General features: G+C 48.3%; 1 protein-coding gene across 1 annotated transcript in view; it reads left to right on the top strand.

Annotated features, from left to right (window-relative positions):
* PTDSS2 (phosphatidylserine synthase 2) overlaps positions 1 to 22,807 on the top strand; it is a 30,365-nt gene extending 7,558 nt beyond the window's left edge. The window contains exons 2-12 of the mRNA XM_030950104.1: positions 949 to 1,050; positions 5,587 to 5,669; positions 10,290 to 10,357; positions 11,861 to 11,995; positions 12,764 to 12,814; positions 14,261 to 14,374; positions 15,410 to 15,528; positions 16,199 to 16,313; positions 17,947 to 18,092; positions 20,925 to 21,110; positions 21,911 to 22,807. Of these exons, the coding sequence (XP_030805964.1) occupies positions 949 to 1,050; positions 5,587 to 5,669; positions 10,290 to 10,357; positions 11,861 to 11,995; positions 12,764 to 12,814; positions 14,261 to 14,374; positions 15,410 to 15,528; positions 16,199 to 16,313; positions 17,947 to 18,092; positions 20,925 to 21,110; positions 21,911 to 22,067 (1,276 nt within the window). The 3' untranslated portion in view covers positions 22,068 to 22,807. The remainder of the gene's footprint in view (positions 1 to 948; positions 1,051 to 5,586; positions 5,670 to 10,289; positions 10,358 to 11,860; positions 11,996 to 12,763; positions 12,815 to 14,260; positions 14,375 to 15,409; positions 15,529 to 16,198; positions 16,314 to 17,946; positions 18,093 to 20,924; positions 21,111 to 21,910) is intronic.
* The last annotated feature ends 2,393 nt before the right edge of the window (positions 22,808 to 25,200 follow it).

Here is a 25,200-nt window from a genome sequence, read left to right as displayed (position 1 = left end):
CAATGAAAACAGTAAATGGCTCCTCATTAGGAAGGGAATTTTCAACTTGAAGTAAGAAAAGATGCAGACCTTGTAAGAATATTCTCTGTGTGGTGATCAGTGGGTGCAGGGTGTGGGTGTCACCTTGGCTGGGTGTGCTCTGCTCACTCTCCTTCCATAGAATCACAGAATCCTGGAATGGTTTGGGCTGGAAGGGACCTTAAATTTGATCCAGTCCCAAGGGCGGGGACACCTTCCACTGGCCCAGGTTGCTCCAAGCCAAGTCCAACCTGGCCTTGGACACTTCCAGGGATAGGGCAGCCACAGCTTCTCTAGGCAACCTGTGCCAGAAGAATTTCTCCCTGAGTGCTTCACCAAAATCCATATAAACCTCTGGGCTCCCATGGACGAGGATGTTTTACTGCTATGGAACAGCCACCCAGCTTTGCTGTCATGGTTGTTCCCACAGAAACCCCTTGTGCTAAGTGCACTGAAACTGTAGGAATATCCCTGGAAATCTGACATCTTGAGGTGGCATCAACAGCAACTGTTCTCCTGTTCTCCTTTAGAATTTTTTTTCTTTTTTTAAAATTTTTAATGACTAGTTTTTCTTGTGTAATTCCCATGTCTGGAGTGAATTCCCTTTGGTTGCTCTCAAGGGCTTGTTCCCTCAGCTACAATTTTGATTAGTAGGCTGTGAAATAGAGCAGCACTGTCAGGTGTGGACCTGCCAAACCTGGGGAGACACCTGGAGCTGTTTAAATTTGGGTGTTTGCACTGGGTGCTGGTTTTTTCCAAGCTGCTGCTGATCACATGCAGTGCCACTGTAAGTTCTGCTCTCTGTGCTCTGCAGTACAGAAAACCTCAACATTCCTGCCAGGTGGTTTTGGCCTCCTGGGGCTGCACTGGCAGGGTGAGATGTGAGTTCTCCTGCTGTGTAATGTCATGTTTCTCTGTTCTGAATTTCAGGAGAGCTCATACCCTGACAGTCCTGTTCATCCTCACGTGTGCACTGGGCTACGTTACCCTGCTGGAAGAGACTCCCCAGGACACAGCCTACAACACAAAGAGGTGAATATCTCAGGAATATCTGAATATTCCCAGGTGTGTTCTGGAAAAGGGACCTCCAGTGACCCCTGTGCTCCCTTGTGGAAGTGCCTGTTCCCTTAGGAAGTTACAAAACCAGTCATAAGTCTGTAAGCTCCTCTGATGCTGATCATTGAATTCAATTTCTAATCAGTTTAGTGTCACTGTCAGACCTGTGGCTGCTCTGTGGTGTGATTTAAAGCAAAACACAAAAAGCTTGCCTAAAGCCTTCTGGCTGGGTTTCTTTGGCAAGGGTTCTGTTGCTGTTTCTTAAAATAGCCTTTTCTTAAAAATAACCTTTCCTTAAAATAACCATAATTTGAAAATGCTGGGGGCTGTGACTAAATTTTTCTGGCTCAAGTGCTCTTTGTAAAATTCTCTTCAAGATTTCAATACAAATCTTTGTTTGTTGTTGAAAATTGCTGTGAGAATGTGTAGCCCGCAGGGAAGCTCTGGGGAAATAAGAATGAATCTTACATGTGTGGTCAATTCCTACTGTAATTTAAACTGATCCAATGTGGTTGAATTTCTCCCCTTTTAAAATACAACTGGGAAGAAAAAGGAGGTAGGAAAGTGGTGTTTTAAAAAGCTAAATATGTTTTAAAGATATGGTGCAAAGCATCATTGCTGGAAGCAAGAAAATAGTTTTCTACCAGTCTGGTTTCTTAAATATAATGAAAATTTTCCCCTTGCTATTGAAAGGTTTTTTTCCCTTCTTTTTGTACATTTCTGAAGTGACTCAGGATATAGCATCCATTGTCCTGGAGATGCAGGAATTGTGGTATTTCCTGAGATAATCTTGGCTGTTGTTCTGGCGGTTACACAATGCCTGGGGGTAATGGAACTCCCACTGTGCCCCACTGAGAGCTGGGATTTCACACGTGGGGGTGACATGGGACAAGCTGGAAGGTGTCTGGAGCTGGGAAAGGTTCTGGAAGGTTGCTGTGTGAACAAATGCCATTTTGTTCCCAGGCATAATGAGGGAGGCCAGGCTGGAGGGGTGGTGTGGCCTGGAATGGCCACTCAGAATGGGGAAGGGGAAGAGCTGAAAGAGAAGTGATGATGCATCCTTAGGGAGTAATACAGAGCTAAGGTGACTCAGTGGAATATCTTATTATTGAGCTTAGAGCCTCGGCTGCCTTAATCAAAACAAACCCAGGGAAGATTAGTCAGCAGGTGGATCTTTCCCTCAGGAAACACGAGTTGTTGTGTGCTTATCCAATGCCCAGTTGTTAAAATCAATTTACAGCATCATGCCGAGAAAGGGGCAGCAAATGGGCTTTGCTCACTGCTGCAGCTCTGCAAGGTCTTGGCACAAAAATCCTTGAAAAGGAGCATCCTGAGGCTTGGACATGATCTTCCAAATATTCCATGTTTCACGTATCTCTGGACAAAATGGGGTATTTCAGAGCAGGGTGAGATGGGCACAGTGTGCATCAGTGTATCCATAGCCCAAATTATCCCAGATTTTTTTGCATCCATAATTGAAAATCCCTTGTCCTGCCCCCAGAGCTTTGTCAGTCCTGGTGTGGAGCTGTGTTGTGCTGCAGTTCCAAGCCCCAGCCAGCACGAGGCTGTCCCTGTGTGCCGGTGTTCCTTGGGAACACTTGGTGCCTAATGACCAGGGGGGGTTTGTCACCAGGGAGCAGAGTCTGGAGCTGTCACAGGCTTTTATTTCCACCTCCTGCACACTGACAGTGGAGCAGTGTCTGAAATGCACACTCCCAAAGGCTCCAGCCTCTTTTGTTTCCATGCCCTGCCTGAGGTGTCCTTGTGAGCTGCACTAGGTGCTCAGAGCAGTAAACTGGGGGGTGAACTTCCCAAATTTGCTGCCTCTGTGTTTCCCAGACTGTAGCAGTGGGATGGTCCCACCTTGTCCCCTATAAAATCAGGATTTTGTCACCCTGTAAAATGCTCCATGCAGTCACTGGCAGGAGCAGGGTGAGAGGTGGATTTGTGGAATCACTCAGGAGAAGTGATGGACAGACCCGAGTGAGAGCAGGAACCTCTGAGCTCCCAGGGTGTGGTGTCCGTGGCTGATGTTGGTGTTTGCATCTGTCACAGGACTTCTGTCCTGAAACAATTAAAGGAGGATTGTTTGGGTTTATTTTTTTTAAAGATAAGGTTACAGGAGCTTTTTATATGTAAATATAGTAAGAGTTCATTGGGATCACTCATGTGGTCAGACTGCCCCCGGTGTGAGAACAGTGGAACTTTGTTAGGCAAGGAGAGGTTGTGCTGTGAACCTGTCTGATTGTGAGAGCTTTATTCCCACTGTTCTTCCAGCCATGGGATAGCTCATCCTGACTGACAGCTGTGACATTCTCCTCTGTTCAGCCTGGACTCAGCTCCAGCTCTGAGTGTAGCCAGATAAACACTGAGCACCTCCTCTGCATACCACAGAAGAAATTCGCAGCTCCCAAATATTTGGAATGCTGAGCAGAGTGTTTTGGGGGGGAAAAAAGTGTTTTGTTTTTTTTTTTTTTCTCCATAAAAAACACATTCAGGTTTAAAACCACCGGTGTGCTTCAGGGCTGTGAATTTCCAGCTGGGAATGTCTCTCCTGAGATGATTTTTTTACACAGCTCCTGGCAATCCCTGCTTTCCATGGGGACAGATCCAAGGATGTGTAGGTCAGGGAAATGGAGGCAGCAGGAGGCCAGAGCTCTCTTCCAGGGCTTGTGGTGCCCCGAGGGGGTTGTACCAGCTGTGCCAGCATGGATCCAGCCCGGGAGGGAACAGGGAGTGGGAGCTGCCTCCTTGAATCCCAGGACAAAGGGCCATGCACAGCTCCTCATTGTCCTGTGTGTCTGAATCGACTCTCAGCACAAACAAGAGTTTGTTTGTGCTGATGGAGCTGCTGCCAGCCTCTCCCTTTTTTTTTTTTTTTAATTTTGTTAAGTGCTAAAATGATTTTTTGTGGGCACATTTTGCTGTCTTGTGCCTTTCCTGATTTGCTGCTCAGGAAAATCCATTGGCTGTGTCCAGCCAGGTGAGGAGAGGAGAGCCCCTGTCAGGTGCTGGAGCATTCCTGCCTCAGGCCAGGCTGCTGCTGAGGCATTGGAAGGTAAATTAATGAGGATAAGAGGGGAAAAAAAAAGTTGAGCTGGTGTGGTTATTTATGCAAATTTGTGATTTGCTTCCAAACTTCCTGTGGTGAACTTGAAGTAAGTGAATGTATCTGGATCCCCAGCATATTTCAGCACAGCAGCTCTTGGGCCAAGAGTGGGGTTTAGAGGAAGGAGCAGAGCTGAGCTCCTCTGGTGATTTGGATGCAGGATTTGAATTCCAGCTTTGGAATTGAAAATTGGAATTCCAGCTTTGGAATTGGAATTCCAGCTTTGGAATTGGAACTCTCCCAAGGCCAGAGCAGCGGTCTGGACCCCTCAGTTCATGGCTGAGCTTGTCACACCACACAGGACTGGAGCTTCCAGATGCAGCCAGGGCCTCAAAATGCAGAATATTCTCATTATTGGAGGTCAGCTGAAAGGGTTTTTGCCCTTCAGATCTTTGGAAATCCCCATGGAACTGTCTATTCACAGATCCATTCAGTCACCTAATTCTGGTGTGCTTCCCAGTGTTTAAAGCAAGCAAAATTACTGAGTTACATCTGCTAACTAAACCCCATTTTTATTTTCAGGAAGCACAAACATTTATACTCAGAGGTGAATGTTATAAAATAGTTTCTGTAAATCCTCTAGTCTTCTATTTTGAAAGGTTTTTTGACATGTTTAAAGCACAAACAGTCTCCTGTTGCTTCTGGTTTGTAACAATTTCTCTCTGGCAGCAAAATTACTGGGTATTTTGTGTGATTTCTACAGACTGAGCCATTTTATTTGCAGTCAGGGGTTGCATCATTTTCTGCAAATGTGGAATGAGCTCTTTGCCAGTTGTCCATCCTTTCAGCCAGCTCTTAAGCAGGTGAAATGAGACAGCAAGCAGGATCCAGTGGGAGTTTAGGTGCAGTAAAAAGAGCACTTTTGGATTGCTTTATGCCATTTAATCCATTAAAACTAAAGGAACATGCCCAGGGTCATAGGTCTTTGGGCTTCTGGTCTGATAATTTATTTTTATTTAAAATCTCTGTTATGTTCCTTAGGCTCTGTGTTATGGTTCCAGCTCTTGAAATAGCAGCAGTGCTGGTGTGGTCTGGAAAGCTCCTGCTTGTCTTTAATTGGTTAGGAAGCTGTTTTGGAGTGGTGACAAGTCTGACAGCTCCTTTTTAAATTCCATAGAAATGTGGTGGAGCAGTGAGAGCTGTGTCACTGCTAAATCCTGTGTCTTTGTGAGCCACTGGGAATAAAAGCTGCTCCCAGACACAGGGAAGTGTTTGACTTGCTGTGATCCTCAGCCTTTTTTTGGCTGGTTTTTTTTTTCTGGATGGTGCCTGGATCTATTTAAGAGGGACACATTCAGCAGTTAAAGAACAAGGGCCAGACATTTCTTTCATCAGAGAACATAATTTGCAGTCTCAGGAGGAGGATGAGGCAATAACCCAGAGTGTTCTGTTTTTTCTTGCAGAGGAATCGTCGCCAGTATTTTGGTTTTCTTGTGTTTTGGGGTGACACAAGCTAAAGATGGACCATTCTCAAGACCTCACCCAGGTAATTCACCTTGCTGGGCTCACTCAAATCCTCCTGAGCAGCTGCCTGCTCTGTGAGGGAGGTAAATGTTTGTGTTGCCTGGAGAGCAGGTAAGTTGTAATTTCAGTAATCACAGGTTCCTCAGCACTGCACACTGATCATGGAGGTTCCTCCATAACCACCCTGCTGGGCTTCCATGGAGCCTGCAGATCTGTGTGGATCTCCCTGCTTTGGCTTCCTGTTGTAGCTAAAAAGCTCTCTTGAGAACTGCCAGGTTCTTAAACCTGAAATTCCCCTGTTTATCCTCATTTTTTTTCTCCTCTCTGTGCTGGGACTGCACTTGTGACCTTGCATCTGATGCAGGAGCACTTCCTGAGCTCCATGTCCATTTTCCATGGGAGATTAGAGGCCCTTGATTATGATTTTAAAGATTTCTTGTTAGACTGGAAGTCTTGAAAGCACAACACAAACCTCTTCCAGGTAATGGAATAGCAGGTGAAACATGAAAATATTTAAATGGCTTTGATCTCTTGCCTATTTTTAGATGTGAATCGTTGAAAGAGGAAGAATTAAGGGAATTCATATAGGCTTAAATAATATTCCTGAAAGCACTGGGCTCTCCTACTGCCAAATAAAGCTGGGTTTTGTGCCAGAAATTTAAACCAGCAGCCACCCCACAACCCTCAGCCAAAGCAGGTGTGGTTCCAGAGCAGTGCCCTCAGCACACCTCTGCAGACCTGGGGCTTTATTAAATTTGCCTTTCTTATTAAATAGCAGGTTTTAGTCTTTCCTTCTGTTCCAGTTAATTGTGGTTCCTTCTGTAAAGTCAGGTGCTCCTTTTGAGGACACCAGTGACACTTGGGTGCACCCAGGTTTTGAGGGTTTGTCTGGGCTGGTTTTATTCCCTAGAGCAAAGCAGGGAAGTTTGGCTTTTAGTCTTGCCCCAAATATAACATTTCCCCATAACATTCTGGCTTTGTTTTGAGCTTTCTGCTTTCAAATGTCCTCTCCAGAGCTGCAGGGTTATTTTGGGGATTTCTGTGATAATGTGATGCTTCCCAAATTCCTGATTCCAGAGCGTGGAGCTGTGTTAAGAGCTCCTCTGTCACTCCAGTCCCTTGGGATCATCTTCTCTGCTGTCCCTGCCTTCCCTGCTGCTCCTGCTCTGTGTCATTAACCTACTTTTCATTAAGGCCATTAAGGAAACTGATCCCAGCCACTACCTTAGTGGCACCTGTCCAGACTGGTGGCTTTATTTCTTTTTTTGGTTGCCTTCTCAGCATTCCCAGCTTTAGCCAGGGGCTCATCCAGCTTTGCCATTTCCCTGTTGATTCCACACAGGCCCCTGTTTTCTGCAGTTTAATAATTTGCTGCATAGACAGACACCAGTTGCCTCCCTGTAATTCAGAAATGTAGGAGTGTCATGGAAATAAGTAGGTATGACTCTTCAGACAAGGCTTTACCAACTTGCCCTGCTTTTATCCCATTTTCCACTGGCTGTGGTTCTATCCAAACCTTCACTGCTTTAGCCCCAGGGGAGCAGTACAGTGCAAGGGACAGGTGTTAAACTCTGCTTGAGGATCCATTTGTTTATTGGTGGGTGAACAGCCAAATTTGGGGAGCATTTCGTGGTAGAACTAATCCTGGATAGAGCCAGCATCAGTAGCCTGTCTCCTTAGGATTTGCAGATAAGAGATATTCTTCCTTCTCCCTGCGAGCTCCTCTTCTGGAGCTGCTGCTGTAGGAGCCCAGGGATGCTTTATTGCCTGCCAAGATAACACATCCATGCTGTCATTCCAAAGAAATTTTCCATGACACTTATTAATGCCCTGAGAAGCAGCTTTTAATATTCCCAACCTCTGCCAGGAGTTATTTTGACTTAATACAGGCTGTGTGACAGGATGAGCTGGTCAGGGAGTCAGTTGTGAGGGTCTGGAGTAACCTGTGGGATTGAGGGCTGGGACAGTGGGAATGTGCAAGCAGGGACCAGGCAAGGGCAGCACTGGTGGCACTGGAAGGAGCAGCTCCAGGGCAAGTGTTTTCCTTGGGCAAACAACTTAAATTTTTGTATTTTTTACTCATTTAGCCCCTCAGGCAAAGTGGGCCAGGCTCTGAGCAGAAATAGGGAAAGGCTGGTTGGATTCAGCTTGCTGGGATGTTCATGCCCTGTTCCCAAATCCCTGCAAGGCAGCAGTTTAATGTTTGATCCCAGGAATCACTGGGTTATCAGGTGTGTCAATGATTAGTGGAGACGTCCTCACTCAGGAGGAAAGCCCTGATTGGAGGGAGGCAAAATGGGAAGTGAATTAAAGGAAAACAAGCATTGGAGACATGCCAGAAATAACCTTACAGCTAAAGCTGAGCCTGAGCCAGCAGGAGAGAGAACAGTGTTTGTACAGCCTTGGAAACATTTGGGGTGCAGGTACTGGGTGTGTTCAGAACCTCTGGGGGACCCCTGTGAGCTGGGGAGAAACCACAGCCCTAAATCAGAGCCAGATCTCCATTTTTAATTTTCTTTTTTTGCTGAGCCTGCTCAGCAGCTGCCACAGCTCTGTGTACAGAGGGGAATAAAAGCTCAGACAAGGATTTAGATTTCTCTGCTTTCTGTGCCTACATCACTTTCAGGACCAATCTGTCACTTTGCTGTCTGTGAGCAGTGTAAAATCTCTGGTGCAAGGTTTATGGGTTAGAAAAAAAGGCATTTTTTGGTATCTGGCAGTGACATTTAAAGGTGGGAGAAGTGTGGTGGTGAAAAGCTAATTTTCCCTGCTGGCTTGAATGTGGTGACAGTTTGGGAAGAGGCTCCTCTCTTCCAAATAATCCTGTGACCAATGGAGGATTTTTTTTGCTGTTTGTTTCTTCCTAAGATGCATTTTGGAAAGACAAGTGAGTGAAAGCTGTCACAGAGCTCTGAACTGCTGTTCTGCAGGCCACACCTGCCTTTTTTATTTTCCTTTTTTCTTTTTTATTTCCCAGAAGTGTAAAATAGGTGATTTTGATGACATTAATTTAGCAGGATTGCTGCAAGAAGGTTTCACCTTCCATATTGTGATCTCTTTTAATGATGGTGTCAGAGGCTGCTTTTAAAAATGTGTGGAGTTTGTTGGTATTTTTGGTTTCATTTTTTAATTTTTGTTTCTTTCTTGTTTTGTTTTTGTTTTTTATTTTTATTTTTTTAAATAATTTATTTCCTACTTGAGGCTGAGCTGGATAAAGACACATTTTGGGAGAAAACATCTCCTGAGGAGCTCCATGGGGAGTTGATTTGGGGTTCTGAGCTGATAACTCTGTTTGTAAGCCTCTGTTTGTTTCATTCCTGTGTAATTTATGCCTGGCCCTGCTTTGAACATCAAAGTGCCTACATTGCCTTGGAATTAACAGAGAGAAATTCCCAAGGCAGGCCTGAGGGTCTTGGTTTCCTGGCAAACCCTGCTGGGATTCCTCTGCATCTCCCCCGTGGACCTGAGGAAGGGGAGCTCCATTCCAGGAAACACATGAAGGCAGCTCTCATCCTGAGAGTGCTGTGTGGCATTTTTGGAATTTCAGTGTGCACCCAGAATGTTGTGAGTTTTCCTGAATTCCCTTGTGTGGAATTTTTGGATCTGGGTAGGGAGAACTGCTGGAGCTGTGTGTGTGCCCACCCTGGCTCTGCAGGAGCAGGGCAGGAGACAGAAATATTGAGGGAGTCCAGAGCCCAGAGGTGTCTGGATGGATCAGGGGCATGGATGAGCCCATGGGGCACAAAACCCCCATCCAGGATGGGCTGTGACCCCAGGGCTGAGCCTGGCAGGAGAGCTGGGAGTGTGCAGACACTGGAATTTGGGCACCCTTTGGGTTCAGGCGTCGCTGGGTGTGTGCACATCTGTAATCACACATCTGGGGAGGGCTCCCAGCAGCAGCTGAGCTTTGCACGGCATTTCTTATGGACAGGCCTTGCTGAACCTTTGGTCTGCTTGTTTTTGATGTCATTGCAAGTAAAAGTGGAGTTATCTTTGGGGTTTTGAAATGCTTTCTGCCCCTGGAGACACAACCGTGTCCCCAGGCCAGAGCTGGGCTGCTGAACACGACTCCAGCCTGCCTGGGATGTGTCTGGTGCAGCCCAGGTCACCTGAGACCAGGGAGAAAGCTCAGGAAGGATCAGGTTCTCCTCCAAGGACTGCTGGCAAGCACTGCAGGTGGCACATTGCTTTCCTTCCCCTTCCTAACTGCTGAGTTTGTTGGGTTGGAGTGTTCTGGACCTGGATCCCTTCTCCCAGATCCAGGCCAGTGCCTGAGCAGTTCCAGCAAACTTACCCAGCAGCCTGTGTGGGAGTTGGAGCTCCTTTCTGCTTGTATCCCTGAGGGAGGATGGGGAGCACTGTGCTTGGGAGCTGGGAGTTGTAATTCCATGGTGGGAGCCTCTCTTGAGATGGAATTGGTTTCCTGAGAAGCTGTGGCTGCCCCATCCCTGGAAGTGTTCCAGGCCAGATTGGGTGTGGAGCAGCCTGGGCCAGTGGAACGTGTCCCTGCCCATGGCAGGGGTGGAATGAGATGGGCTTTCAGTCCCTCCCAACACAAAGCATTCCAGGACTGAAATTAGTGAATAATTAACTTATGGCTTGCTCCAAAGCTGCTGCTGACATCCCCTGTGTCTCTCTGCAGCTTACTGGAGGTTTTGGCTGTGTGTCAGCGTGGTCTATGAGCTCTTCCTCATCTTCATCCTCTTCCAGGTAAGTGGCTGACACCTCCAGCTCCTAAATGCCACTTCCATGTGGGAATCAATTCCTTTGTGGTGGTTTTTTTTTCCTGCTGACTACAGGAGATGCTGGTTTTTGTGAGATGGAATCATTAGGCTGTTTAATGAGACTATGAGGCTGAGGGAAATGATAATATAAAAATATTTCACCTGCTCTGACCTCCAGTCACCCTCAGCCTGGGGTAGACACTGTTGAAGTGGTTTTAGATGAGCTGGTGAGGGAGTTCATGTTCAGCAGCTGGTGCTTCACAGTCCAGTCTCTGTCCTGCTGGGCCATGTGTGACTCAGGGGGAATTCACCTGGTTTCACCTTTGGAAATATCTTTTACCTGGAGTGACAGGTTCTTGGTAGGTGTGGGGGTTTTGCAATAAACCAAAACTTCACACCCAGCTTTGTGTGGTGGCAGGAGCTGAGGAGAGGAGGCTTTTCATAGAAAGATGTGCCCTTGGTGCTTCCAAATTAAACATTTTGCCATATCCTGTCCTTTAGTAAACTGAGAACTTCCCCCTGATTTGTACAATTCTCAGAAGTTAAATATTTTGAGTCAATATACTCATCAGGCAGCTCTAAAAATCATTTTGTGTGAAAGAAGGGTGGGGAATGCTTTTTTAATTTAAAGTTTTGCTTCTAGAGGCCATGTGAGCTTAAGAAAGTGGGACTGGCCACCCTGTTTTTTTTCCAGCCATCCTTCAGCATGATATTCCTGAGTAGCTGCAGTCAGACTGAGTGATTTTTATTGGTGTGGTTCTGAATTCCAACAGAAAAGCCTGGGATGGCTTTTCTTCCCTGTGGCAGTGTGTGGTGTCAGCAGAGATTTAGTGGTTAAGGAACTCCCTCATGTTGCTCAGCTCTCTACTAAAAATACATCATTGCCTTACCCAGGTTTAAATAAGGTTAAATTCTGCTGAGTTTGCAGGTGGCTGAACTTCCTGACAGCAAATCCAAGCTTGCTCGTGGCTGAAACTTGTCCCAGAGTTCAGCAGTTTATTCTGTAATTTTATTATTACTCAATTAATTTTGGCTTTGTCCAGCTTTGCTGCCTGTCACAGATGTTGCAGGGTCGAGCCTTGACCACAACACTGAGTGATTCCATTGGGAAATAAATGCTCAGCAAGTGTGTGGCTGATTTAGTGACAGATGAGTTCACATTTTGGTCATTTTGATAATTTCTCTTTGCTGTTTGCATGGGACCTTACTGGAAATGGGTGTTGGGAAGGATGAGCTGTGTGAAGCTTCTGGGAGAGACGGGGAGCACAGAGGAGTGGCTTGGGGTAAAGCATTAAAATCGCTGATTTTTCATCTTTAAGGTCATTCTGTAGCCTTTTATTCCCTTAATATTTAGGATTAAAGGCTCCAAGTTAGGTGTGTGCCTGGCTGTATTTCAACAATTCTTCCTCAAGGAATTTGAAAAAGGGGTAATTCTTAATTCTTAATGGTGTGTGAGTCCTTCAGGGGTCCTGGTTTGTGTTCCCTGCAGACGGTGCAGGACGGGAGGCAGTTCATGAAGTACATCGACCCCCACCTGGGGGTTCCTCTGCCTGAGAGAGACTACGGGGGCAACTGCCTCATTTATGACCCTGGCAATGGAACTGATCCCTTCCACAACATCTGGGTAAGGAGCAAACTCACTCATGAGGCTGGTTTTGGGTAAAAAGCTGCTTCGTTGGGCTCTTCAGAGTGCAGTTGTGGGTCTGGCTGAGTGCTTAATTAGAGCACAGCCTGTGAGTGACTCTCCAGCCTCTTCATTTCTCTTCTCTTGACCTTTCCTGTCCATCACATGGGGGTGTGTCTCTCTGGATCCCAATTACCTGATTGCCCAGGGTTCAACAGCTCTTCTTTCTCAGCTCCTTGGTGTCAGATTTTCCCCTCAGAGTTTGGATTTCTTGGTGTGCTTGAGGAGTCTTCTCAGTCACCCTGGGGCACAGAGCCCTAAAGCTGCACCACACAATCCCAGAATGGTTTGGGTTGGAAAGATGATGTAACCCCCTCCCCTGCCATGGGCAAGGACACCTTCCACTAGTGCAGGACTTTTCTGAGTCCTAAAAGCCATCAGGTTTCTCACTGGCAGAAATTCCAGGGTAAAGGAATGATGGTTAATTACAGCTCCCTGATTGCATGGAGTGAGGAGCACCCAAATCCTTTGGGTCTACCCTGTAAATCTTCAGTGCATCAAAAACTGGAATCTGATAAAAGTAGAGGGAAAGGCTCTGTGTCCAGGGGTTGGCAGGCTGGTAAGATTTAAGAAGCTCTGCTAAATTCCTTCCTGATGAAGGAGTGCAAGTATTCACGTGTGGGAAAAATAGACGTTTATTGCTGCATTTTTCGTGGAAGAAAAAAAAAATAAAAAGGCTCTGACCTTCACTCTCTTTTTGATTTTCAGGACAAGCTGGATGGATTTGTTCCTGCTCACTTTTTTGGGTGGTACCTGAAGGTAACAATGACTCATTTCAGCTTAGGAACTTTGTTTCTTTGTTCCCAAAGCCTCACTGCTGCTGCTTTTGTGATGCCAGGCCTTCGTCACTTAAACCAGGCTGTTTGTAATACATGAAAATACATATCAATATGTCAAAAGCCTTTTTCTGCCTTTTCTTTCCTGTCTCCTGCCCATGTTAGACCACCTCATTTCTTTCCAGAGCCTTGTTACATCAACAGGCTCTTTCCTTCTCCACAGGGATTCATCCTGGGGTCAGATCAGTAAAAAACTTAATTGCTGTAGCCACAGAAATGCTGGAATGACCTTTGGAAGTGGAGTGTGGGGCTGGCAGTGACAGTGATATTCCCAAAGGCAAATATTGTTGCTGCTGCTTTCCCAGTGGCATCAGATCAGGATTTTAAACCATTAAATGGGCAATGGTTTAATTCTTGTTACTTTTTAGTTGGTATCAAGCAACTGCAGAAGGAATTCCAGCTGTGCCTGTCTCTGGCAGAACATTCAACAATGTTTTGCTCATTACTTTGGTCTAAATATTACCTTTTTTAACCCAAGCAGGCTGACTGACTCAGGAGATTTTGCCCCCTGCAGACCTTGTTTGGGTTTGCTGTTCAAATAACAAACTGACAGAGCTTGGCTGTTCTAAAACAAGCTGGAACTGTTGGTTTGTGTTTTCATTTAACAGTGCAGATGTGTTCTGTGAGTGGTTCACCTCAAAACCAGAGGTGAATTTGCTGGGCATGGGGAAACCTGGACTTCAGCTTGTTCTGTTAATGAACTGGATTCTCAATTTGGAAAACTTGGATTCTTTCTTTTCCAAGAGAATTGCAGGAGAAGCTGGGCTGCCCAGCTGGAAGGAGACTGACTGCTGGATTTTCTCAGAGCCATAGCATATTTTTTCTCTTAAATCTGTTAAATATTAACCTATTTCTCTATTAAAAGCTGGAGGTTGAGTGTGTTGTCTCAATAAACAGAGATGGGCTAGTGTTTGGATTTTTTCCCCCAAATCTCAAAGCACCAGGGTGGCAATATTGAGAATGAATGGGCCTCATTCATCAGAAATTATTGTGGCTTTGGAGTCGTTTAGAGCCCATAAAAGGCTCTGAAAAGCCTTTTCTGAGCACTGTAAGAAGCTGCTGCCTGTGGTGGTTGAACACCCAGTAATTCCATGCATTTAACTCATTTCCCTCCTGCTGAATCCCATTTTACCAGAATTTATCATAATCTGTATTCCTGTGCTGGTTTTGGCCGGCGTGGAGGTGATTTTCTTTGGTATCATTACTGTTTCTTGTGCAGGTAATGGTGATAAGTTGAGAGGCCTATGAGCATTTGGACCATCATATCACAAAAATAAAATTGTCCTGAGTTTCCTGATCCTTTTCTGGATGCTGGAGACAATTGTAGATGTTTTTAGCAGCTGTTTGAAAGGCTTTTTTCTCCCTTCAGACTCTGATGATTCGGGACTGGTGGATGTGCATGATCATCAGTGTCATGTTTGAGTTCCTGGAGTACAGCCTGGAGCACCAGCTCCCAAACTTCAGTGAATGCTGGTGGGATCACGTATGTACTGCAGGGATCAGGGTTTGTTTGGGAATACAGATTTTACTGGGAGGGCTAGGAAGTGAGGAGAGCTGAGTTGTATCACATGTGTGACTGCTCCCTGTTGGGTTTGTGACCTGCTTGTCACTGTTTCTGTCATTTTGTGTCCTACAAACACTTGGACATGGTTAAATATTTGTTTGGGTTCATTTCACACCACAGGGAGGATCTAAAGCTGTACCTGAACGTTTTCAAATATTTGCTGATAAAGCAAATATAAGCAATAAAGCAATAAAGTCTGAAGTCCAGAGAAAGGCAAAATTTGGTGTGAGCTTAAAGGGATACTGTGGCGGTGTTTGCAGGGGTCTTAGGATGAGGGAAGAGATGAGGATCTGATTCTATGTTTCAGAAGGCTTGATTTAGTATTTTATTATATATATTGTACTAAAACGATACTAAAAAAATAGAAGAAAGGATTTAATCAGAAGGCTAGCTAAGAATAGAAAAAGAATGATAACAAAGGCTTGTGACTGACTGAGACAATCCGGACAGCTGACTGTGATTGGCCATTAATTAGAAACAACCACATGAGACCAATCACAGATCCACCTGTTGCATTCCACAGCAGCAGATAATCATTGTTTACATTTTGTTTCTGAGGCTTCTCAGCTTCTCAGGAGAAAAAATCCTAAGGAAAGGATTTTTCAGAAAATATCATGGCTACAGGACACCCTTTTAAAGTTGTGTTTTATTTTCCTGTGAGGTGTAAGTTGGTGCCAGAGTGATCAGAATTCCCTGCAGTCAGGGCACACAGCTCTGGGGCTGTGCTTGGATGGATTTTGGGGAAGACCCAAACTTGGAGTGATTTGCTCCATGATTGTATTTTCAAAAGTCAGTGAATTATTAGACACATCAAGCCAAGCTTTTTAACCTTCAGAAAACCTGTGGGATTAACACTGTCCCGTTCCTTGGAATGCAGGGGTGTGCCTGTAGTGATTCCCTTTGCCAAGCTCTAGTGTTCCTTCCCCAGCATCATTCCTGTGTTTCTCCTTCCAGTGGATAATGGATGTGATCTTATGTAACGGGTTAGGAATTTACTGTGGGATGAAGACCCTGTCCTGGCTTTCCTTGAAAACCTACAAGTGGCAAGGGCTCTGGAACATTCCAACCTACAAGTAAGTTGGGGAGGAGGGAACTCCACAGGCACAGCACAAAGGCTGAGCCCCTGTTCAAGAGCTTGGTTGTTCTGTTTGGGTTAATATGGATTAAAGAATTCCCAGGTGACTCCAGGATCCAGTGACTTACTGCTGCAGGGAGGTTTGTTGGAGAGTTTTATTCACCTTGTGAATGAGATTTTGGAAATCCACCTGTGTGTCCCAAACATTGCCTGATGGCTGGGAGTGAGGGCATCCTGTGGAAATGAGCTTATTTGATGAAATGGTTTAAGGAGGTGCAGGAATCCAAGTTGGCATCATATTCCCATTCACAGCAAGGATCTGTTTGGTCTTTTTGCATTCCCTAGTAACCAGAACTTCACAGGAACTGGGACACTGGGAATTAAAATTTAATAAATCCCTTGTAGTTGTGTACCAGTAATGACCCATCGTGCTCTGTAGTGTCTTTGCTGAGCAGAGCAGAACTGCTTACAACAGTGGGTGTAGTATATTAAAGCTTAAATTGATAATTAAAATAACAAGCTCAGAGCTAATCTCATTAAGTTGTGATTTTAATGGAGTAAAGGGAGGCATTTTGCATATCTGAACTGGTGTCTCAAATGGGAACACTGGCAGATGCCTCTTGCCTGCTTTCCCTTCAGGCTGCAGTGGTTATTTTGCTTTTTTCCAGAGGCAAGATGAAGAGGATTGTGTTCCAGTTCACCCCCTACAGCTGGGTGAAGTTCGAGTGGAAGCCAGCCTCCAGCCTGCGCAGGTGGCTCGCCGTCTGTGGCATCATCTTCGTGGTGAGGACACCTCTCTGGCCCTCCTGTCCCCTGCTTCCAGGTCCTGTCACTCAGGCTGCAGCTCTGGGGATGCTCCTGAAGCTGAGGCCAGCAGGGCTCCCTTCCCAATCCTGCAGAACAGGGGGCTGTGTCTGTGTCTCTGGGGCAGGTGACAGATGCACTGCAGAAAGGGTTGTCCTTGCTTGCTGCCCACTGTTCTGGCAGTGGGAGCAGTATGAACTGGGATCTTTGGGTTCTCTGCAAGTTGCTGCTCCCCAAAGCACTGACTGTGGGTGAAAGTAGCTCAAATCTCTCAGTTTTATGCAGCTACAGGTCACTTTATAGCTGGAAGGGGCTGTATCCAAGGCCTCTGGCTCCTCTGAGCTCACTCCTAAAGCACAGATCTGCCTAAATTGTTCAATTCTCCTAGAATTTTTTTTTTTTTACATTTCTCTGCACACACAGCACCTGAGTGGGTGGAATTGTTTTATGCTGGGAATGCAGCATCTGAAATTCATACCAGTGCCTGTGAAACTGAACTTGTCACCCACATGACTGACAGGCATTTAAACTGCCCAGTTTACTCCTCCTTTTTCCCATTTCTGCCCCTTTGCCAGCCAGGGGACTTTGGCCTTTGTGCCATCCATGGGGTGTCGCTTGGCTCTGCTTTGAGCAACTCAAACTTATCTCAGCCCAGCAGCTGTGAAATTTAACTAAATCCATCTCCAGACACTGGTGGTGATCCAGGGGCACTGGGCATGAACCAGGCTCAGTGGCACAGGACAGAACTCTGTGTTTTGCCAGAACAAACTCCCAGCACCCAATTCCTGCTGCAGGACACATTGGCCAAGCTCACGTGGCACACCAGGCCTGCTCTGTGGGAGGACTAAAAGAGTATAAATAAAATAGATGTTTCCCCAAAAAGGTTGCTGGTTGCACCCTGAAGAAATGGGGGTTTAGGTGCTGCTGCAACAGAGATCCCAGTGAATTTGTACTGAGCTGTGGGATTATGTTTCTTTTAGCACATCCCCGGTTCAGCTGACAGGTTCTAAGCAGCTTCAGGTTCTGGCTCACTCCTTGGGTTTCAGCAAGGCTTAATGCCCTTTGTTATCACTTCTTTTGAAGTGACAATCTGGTGTCTCTCTGCTCCCTTAAGCACATTGCCAGGGCAGCTGCTGGAGAGAACATTTTGCTCTTAATTTATAATCAACTTTCCCAAGTTGGCTTTGAGGGTGAGTTTACATAACTGAGAAAAAGCAACCCAGCCCAGCCCCCCAGGATGTGCAGCTCGTGCCTTTTGTTATGGTGGGGCTCCCTCAGCTGGATTTTGAAGGGCAGGGAAAGGAAAAGCTGTGCTTTTGGGATTTGCCCTCAGTGTTTGTGCAGGTACTTTGGGCTCTTTGTTTGAAGTTCAAAACCTTGCTTGAAATTTGAGGGTACTGCTTGTCCAGCTTTTTGTTGTGATTGTTTAGTGCCTCTTCCAAAGTAGAGGAAGTGTTTAAAAACCCAGTTTTGGGTGGATGCTGATGGTTCACTTGGTGATAGTGAGCAGGGCTGAGAAATGCACAGGGGGAGCCATTCAGGGAGAGAGGGGCATTCCAGGCTCCATCCAGTGGTATTTTCCAAATGTAATTCCAATGTCCCCCCCTCCCAGTTTTTATTGGCAGAGCTGAATACATTTTACCTGAAGTTTGTGCTGTGGATGCCCCCTGAACACTACCTGGTGCTGCTACGCCTGGTGTTTTTTGTCAACGTGGGAGGAGTGGCCATGAGGGAGATCTACGACTTCATGGACGACCCGTAAGCCCCACCTCTCTGTACTTCCCATGTCGAGCTCCACGTGCTTTGTTTTGAACTTGCTCCAGCTTGCTGGCATCCATCTCGGGCACCAGTTCAGTTCAGCTTGTCAGGGACAAAAAGGCCTAATCCCAAAGCATCCGCTCCGTGTTCCTTTGTTTCCGAGGTACCGCTCTCACTCCCCCTGGTCAGAGAGCAGCTGTTGTTAAGGGCATTGTGTGTGCACTGTGTTAACCTCAGTGTCTGGTACATGATCTCTCTGTGGAGAAGGGAATGTGGAAATGAGCTGGAGTGCCCCTGGCTCGTGGGCAGAGTGCTGCACTCCGATTCCAGACCGAGAGCCAGGAACTGCAGTCCTTGGATGTGCCCTCTAGGGACATCAGGGCCTAGACTAAAAAAATGTGATTCTTAAAAGCACTTCTTTCCTTGAACTTTCTTCCCCCTGGCCCTCTGGAGCTCTCCTGGCATCCTCTTGCAGGTCAGAGGCCCTGGGTAGCAGGATGTGCTGCAGGTGAGGCACCACACACAGCAGTGCATGTACTCGAGACCGTTCCCACCTCAGCATCATATTTGTCCTCGCTGCTTTTGTTTCTGCAGACCATGTGAGAGCTGAGAAAGCTTTGTTCTCAAAATCACCTTTTCTTTTAATGTCACAACTTGCCTGAGCCCACATCCTCAGCCTAAGGCACCGCCTGGCTTCCAGGGGTGTTCATTGTCTGTCGCTGACCAACGCAACAAAGTGTCTGTGTTCAGAATTTAGGGTTTCCAACATGGTCTGAAGATCAGTTTCCCTTGCAAGGCTTTGACTCCTAGAAGTGGGAAGAAGGGCCAGCCCACATTGCTTAGTCGGAATTCAGGACATTGCGCAGGGGCAGGATGCCCTGCCCTTGGTGTTGGACCTACTGGTTTGGGACGTGCCTCCAACTCACAGGTAAGAACAGTCTCTGCCTCGCTGCTGAGCTCCTCTCCTTAGCACCATTCATCTTGTGTTGGGGTTGGAAAAGCTCCTTTGCCCTCTGTCCAACCACGTGGCATAACACTGGAATTTGGGAGAGCCATCCCTGGCCAGTGCCTTATCCCTGGCTCTGGTTGTTGTTCTTTCCATGAGCTGGAGCAGCTCATCCTGAGCTGGGCATCCCTGTCCCGGCCACCATCTCCTGCTGGGGGAGGTGGCTGCCCCCACATCCTGGGGTTCCTGGCTGTGCTTGATGCCCCCCAGAGCTGACATTAGGCTGCTCCTGCAGAAGGGCAGAGCTGAGCTCTTACCTGACACCTTCTCTGCTGAGGATTTTGTAATCCCTTCCTACATTCCAGGCCATCCAGGCAGAGAGGATCTGCCCCCATTTACCAGCTTCACTTGCACATCAGTTCAAGCCAAGGATCCTTCAGGTTTCTTCCCATGGTGTTGTAGGGGAAGAGCAGGGAAAGAATGATTTGTTCCATGGTTGTATTTACAAAAATCAGTGCATTATTCCTGCTGGGAAGAGCAGGCTGTACCAGAGGCTCCTGGCTTGCATCACATGGGAAACCTTGCTGACCTTTTCCTTTTGGAAACTCTTAATGCTCAAAGATTGGAATATTTCGTTGCCCTTTCTTGACAAAAACGTGGCTCACTGCCTTGTCTGGTGGTGCTGGGATTGTCTGGGGTGAACTGAGGAGGTCTCTCCAGCCAGCCCTGCAATGCTGGGTCTAGAAAGCAGTGAAATTCCAACATGAAGAATTCTTCTTCCCATTCAGCATTCTGAGTATCTGCAGGCAGCTGTGGGGCTTTGCTTGCAGGACCTTGGGCTGAGCATGGCGACAATGTAGTGCCTGGAATTGTGACAGTCCCAGAAGAGGGGTGAAGCTTTCGCCAGCCCTCACACACCACTCGCTGCCTCCGAGTTCCCGAGGACTGGATGTGTGAAATGTTCCTGACCAGGAGTGTCTTGATGCATTTGTAGCATTTGACCTAGTCACACATTCCTGATGGAGTCTTCCTCTCACCTCCAAGGAGGCTGCATCAAGGCCACGAGTTTTTATCTCCTTCTTCACAAGAAAAATCTTTCACATCTTTCCTGAATATTAGGGCAGGAAACCAGCTCTCTTCCTCGGCAGCCTTAGGGGCTGCCCAGCTCTTGTGTTGGGGTTATCTTTGATTCTGTTGTGAGGGAAGGGGTGGCAGAGGAGGAAGCAGCCCAGCAGAGCAGAAAGCTGCCCTCATCATCCCAGCAACTGGAATTCCCTGTGAGAGATCTGCTGCTTCTCTTTTCATCTCTCTGCCTGTGGGTTAGGGCTGGCCTCTGCCCATTTAATCTGTCACCACCTGGAGCAGTTTCTGCAGCCCTTTCATCTGAGCTGATCCAGGCAGGAAACCTTTTAAGAAGGAATGCCCTCATCCCCTCTGCATCAGCACTCACCTACATTTGATTTATTCCATACTTTTTCCCAATGTATTTGGATGGTTTGTTGTAGCTTGAATTACACTTTGGTGTCACATACAGCTCTGAGCCTTGTGTGTGCTCCTGTTTAGAACCATACCCTGAACATCAGCTGGTCTCAGGCTGGTCAGAGAATTGTTTCATGTGGGTTTGCCTGAGAATGGGGACACTTCCTGCATTGTGTGGTGATGAAGTTTTAACTTTTCTCACTTTTAGAGCCTCTGAGAGGAAACTGAAGTAACACCAACGTGAAAGTGTCATCCTGCAGAGCCTTAGTGCATGTGTGATCTGAACTAGACTTGTAGGACTGTGCCAAGCTGAATGAAATCACTGCCCCAGCTGTCTTTTTGTGCAGATTTCTCCACATGCCCAGTTTTACAGCAATGAGATGTTCTTGTCTGTGTTTCTCCTGCAGGAAGTTCCACAAGAAGCTGGGCCAGCAGGCCTGGCTGGTTGCTGCTATTACTGCCACGGAGTTCCTGATTGTGGTCAAGTACGACCCCTACACGCTCACCCTCTCCCTGCCCTTCTACATCACCCAGTGCTGGATCCTGGGGATTATCCTGGTGCTCACCTGGACAGCCTGGCGCTTCTTCATCCGGTGAGTGGGGCTGCATTTGGGGCTGGCCAGGGGTTTGGGAGGATTTGTTCAACCCCCATCCTCAGATGTGCTCCCTGGGAGTGCCTGGGGAGAGAGCACGGCTCTCCTGGGTGGGTGCAGGTTCTGAAATAAACAGGGAGCTCCCTAGGCCTGATCCTGGCAGCTTCCTGTCTGGATCATGGAAAGCAGCTGCACAGGGCCTAAGGAATTAGCAGCCTTCCAGTTTTGGAAGCTGGAGAGGAACTCTGCATATCAGGGGCTGGAAGGATGGGACATGGGGGGAATGGCTCTGCACATATCAGGGACTGGAGGGACAGGACAAGGGGGAATGGCTCTGCACTGACAGAGAGCAGGGTTAGGTGTGGTGTGGGGAAAGATGAGGGTGCTGAGGCCCTGCACAGGCTGCCCAGAGAAGCTGTGGCTGCCCCTGGATCCCTGGACGTGTCCAAGGCCGGGTTGGATGGGGCAGCCTGGGATAGTGGAAGGTTGCCCATGGCAGGGGGTGGAATGGGATGGGCTTTAGGATCCCTTTCAACCCACATCATTCCACAGTTGTTTGAAGTGCAATGCTGTGTGGAGGGGGCAGCAGTGGCTGCTCCTGCAGGATTGGCTGTTGTGCTCTGGAAGAGGTGGGAAGAGCCAGGACACCAGCCAGAAACACAAAGTGCCAGTGAATCAGTGCCATCAGCAATGGTAGCAATGCCCAGCCAGAGGCTCCAGTGAGTTGTTATCCCCAGAAGCAGAGAGGCTCCCTTGGTGTTGCTCCTGCAGGCTGGAGCTGTGTGCTGTGTGTGTTGCAGGGACATCACCCTGCGGTACAAGGAGATCCGGCGGCAGAAGCAGGAGCACAAGCAGGAGCACAGGCACGAGAAGGACAAATGCCTGAGCAACGGGGATGGACACTCAGCCTTGCTGGATGAGCCCAACGGGAGCAAGCTGCGGGAGAGGAAACTCTGAGCACGGGCACGGGGCTGACAGGAACTCGTGGTGCCCTGGTGCACAGTCCCAACCTTATCCTACCCAACTCCTCATTGTCCTTGTTAGCATTCCAGCGTGTGGGAATCCTCACGGGGAGGATGGCACTGGCACAGCCCCCCTCTCTCCTCGTGTCACCAGGGCAGGGCCAGAGGAGCTGTGTGTGGAGGGAGGTCAGTGCTGACCCTGCACACGGGGCAGGGCCTTCGCCCGGTGCTGTGTGCCTGCCTCGGATCCAGGTGCGGAGGTGGGGCTTGGAGCACAGCACACAGGGATCTGCTGCTCCTTTCCCAGGGAACCCAGAGCTCCGTGGGGCCTTTGGGCATTAGGAACACTTGTTTTGGAGTGTACAGAGACCAGGCACGGGAAATGAATTCTGTTCTTCCTGCTGGAACTCCCTGGAGCTGCGGAGGAGGATTGGGTGACCGCGGGTACACGGGGACGTGTGGCCAAGCTGCGTTCCTTGCACAGGATGTACCACACTGCACTGCTGTTCCAGCCCCTCCACGGGGCATCCCCTCTGACTTCCAACGCCCTGGAGTGGCCTGCAGCACATGGGTGGTGTGTCCCAGCTCTGGGGAGACTGACAACTTCTCCTTAGGTCTTATTTTTAATTTCTCTTTTAGTCTCGGTCATCTCTTAAATGTAAGGGAAGGTGAAGTGAGAAAGGTCGACCTGCCTTTGCTCTGCGGAGTAAAATGTGTCACAAGCAGAAACCAGGAGTGTCCCATCAGTCTGGAGTCTTTGCTTTGTCCTCAGCTGGGTTTGTGTCCTCACTGCAGGGGATTTGCTCTGGGGTCTGACAGGAGCACATCAGGCTGTGCCACCCTTTGTCACTGCCCTGTTCCTTCCAGGATAGCTCCAGAGCGAGGGGTTTCTGGGAAGGCTGATCCCTGCAGTGTCACACCCCGCATCCCTGTCCCCCTGGCACCAACAGGCCCAGTCCAAGCACATCCCTGGCACAGCAAAGCCAGGGAGCATCCCGAGCCAGGCAGTGTTTCTGCTGGTGACTCAGCATCCTGGGAGGGGGATTGGAAGCCTGGGCTGCTTTGTTTCCCCAGGTCATTATTCCAAAATGTGAGAGCTCCACTGATCCACACAGATTCTGTCCCCTCTGCTCCGAGCCCTCGCGTTGCTGTCCCGGGCATTGACGTCACCCTGACACTGCCTAATCCAACCTGGCTGCTTTTCAGGGAAGTGTTTATCCAGAAGAAAATGACACAAACACCGCAGTACAATTCCAAGAGTGCAACCCCAAGCTTCTTGCAGAGCTGCTGCCCAGCACACGTCTGGGTTTTTAATCTGGTTTTGTCTCGCACGGGAATGACAGCCAACATCTGCATTTCTCCCAGCTTTAGTGTCTCAAATGCTTTCCACCTGTAAAAAGTGGGAAGTTGGGAATCCCCAGCTGGGGAGGTGGCCAGGTGACACAGGGGGACTTGTCACTGCAACCCCCTCCCACCAAAGGGCCACTTACCTGCACTGGCAACACCTGGTGAGGAACATCCAGAAAGATCCGGGAGCTCTGACCTCATACATGAACCACTGACTCATCTGTCTGCATCCAGGGGATGCCAGGGACAGTGTGGATCCTGTCCATGCAGTTCTGAGTGCTAGTTTGTCCTTTGGGGGTCCTCTCTTGTCACCTCACACACAGAACCAGAGGGCTGAGGGAGCTTGGGCTGTGTCCCCTGCAGCACACGGGATGGGTGGATGGGTGCTGGGCCTGAGGTAAGGAATGTGTCCAGGTTTTCAGGGAAAAAGGTGGGCTCTGCTCATTGCAAACTCACCTGGATTTAGGAATCCTTTTGTGATCATCTGGGAGCAGTGCTCAAAGCAGCCTCATAGGGAGGAGGTGGAAGGAGACCAAGATTCCTCATGGGAGTAATGTTTGGTGTGGCCTAAAATGGGACCCTCCCTGTGGGAGGGCAGAGGTGCCAGCTCCTGCTTCCACACTCAGGAGTGTCCAGCTCACCTGGAGCAGGTCTCCACCTGTGGTCACACCAATTTCATGGAGAGCTTGGCCAAAGGTAAGTGTTGGCTTTAAAAAGGAGGGGTTTTTAATAGGTGAGTTGGTGTCTGTGTGAGGCTGGGTGAATCCAGGTGCCCAGCTTGGAAATTTCCAAACCTCAGCCTGATCCAATCCCATCTGGAACAGCTCTGGGCGTCACTTTTGCCCAGAGTCTGGAGTGGTGAGCCCTGAGGTGCTGTGCAGGAGGGTGCTGGGACCCGAGCTGTCCTGTAGAGGGACATCCTGCCACATCCCTGGGGATGCAGAGGAGCTCTGGGAAGTGGGGAAGGACCATGGCCTGCTCTTTTCCAGCTGTGCCCAAAGGAGGAGCCAGGAAGCCTGATGGAAAGGAGCCTTGGCTGCTCTCCCACCCAGGCAGTGTTTTTGGTACAGTCAAAACTTGCTGTGTTTTCTCCCTGGAAATGAACTTCTACCAGGAAATCACGGGAGCATCTCCCAGTGCTGCTCTCCCTGGATCTCTGCAGAGCAGGGAGCCTGCAGCCAGCACTGAGCTGGCCCCGTGGCTGGATGTGGGTGTTCCTGGGAATTACAGGGCCTCTGGAATGTCACGCTGCTCTGTGGTCCCTGACCCCACCTTTTCTTAGGTCGTGTGGGCGTTTTTTCCCCACAAAATCACAATTATTCCATTTTCTCCAAGGAAAAGATTTCTCCTGCTGTCTGAAATTGCTCCTGGCTGCCCTGGAAGTCGCCTGGCATTAAGGTGAGGTGGCTGAAGCCATGGATATGAGGGAAAGGGAAGATCCCACAGGAGGGTGTGAAGGCACATTCTTTACAGTGGTGGTGGTGTGGTGGGCATGGAGCCACACTCTCCAAGGGGCTTTTGGGACCAGATCCCAAAAGGTTCCACTTTCTGCTGCAGAGGGAGAGGGATCTGATGGTTTTTTTTAGGAAGATCCAAAGCCAAGTCCTTGCTGGACAGCCCCAGGTGTCCCCATGGCAGAGGGACACAGAGCTGGAGCTGTTTAGGATGAGGGAGAACCCAAGGATTCAGATTTGGGGTGGAGATCCAGAGGCCCCAAGGGGCTCTGCAGCCCTTGAGGGACAAGGGGAGGGGACATGGGACCCCCATGGAGAGAAACACTC

The sequence above is a fragment of the Camarhynchus parvulus genome, chromosome 5 (assembly GCF_901933205.1).
Source record: "Camarhynchus parvulus chromosome 5, STF_HiC, whole genome shotgun sequence".
Classification (NCBI taxonomy): Eukaryota; Metazoa; Chordata; class Aves; order Passeriformes; family Thraupidae; genus Camarhynchus; species Camarhynchus parvulus.
Note: the sequence above shows the minus strand (reverse complement) of the source record. Positions and strands in the feature narration are given on the sequence as shown.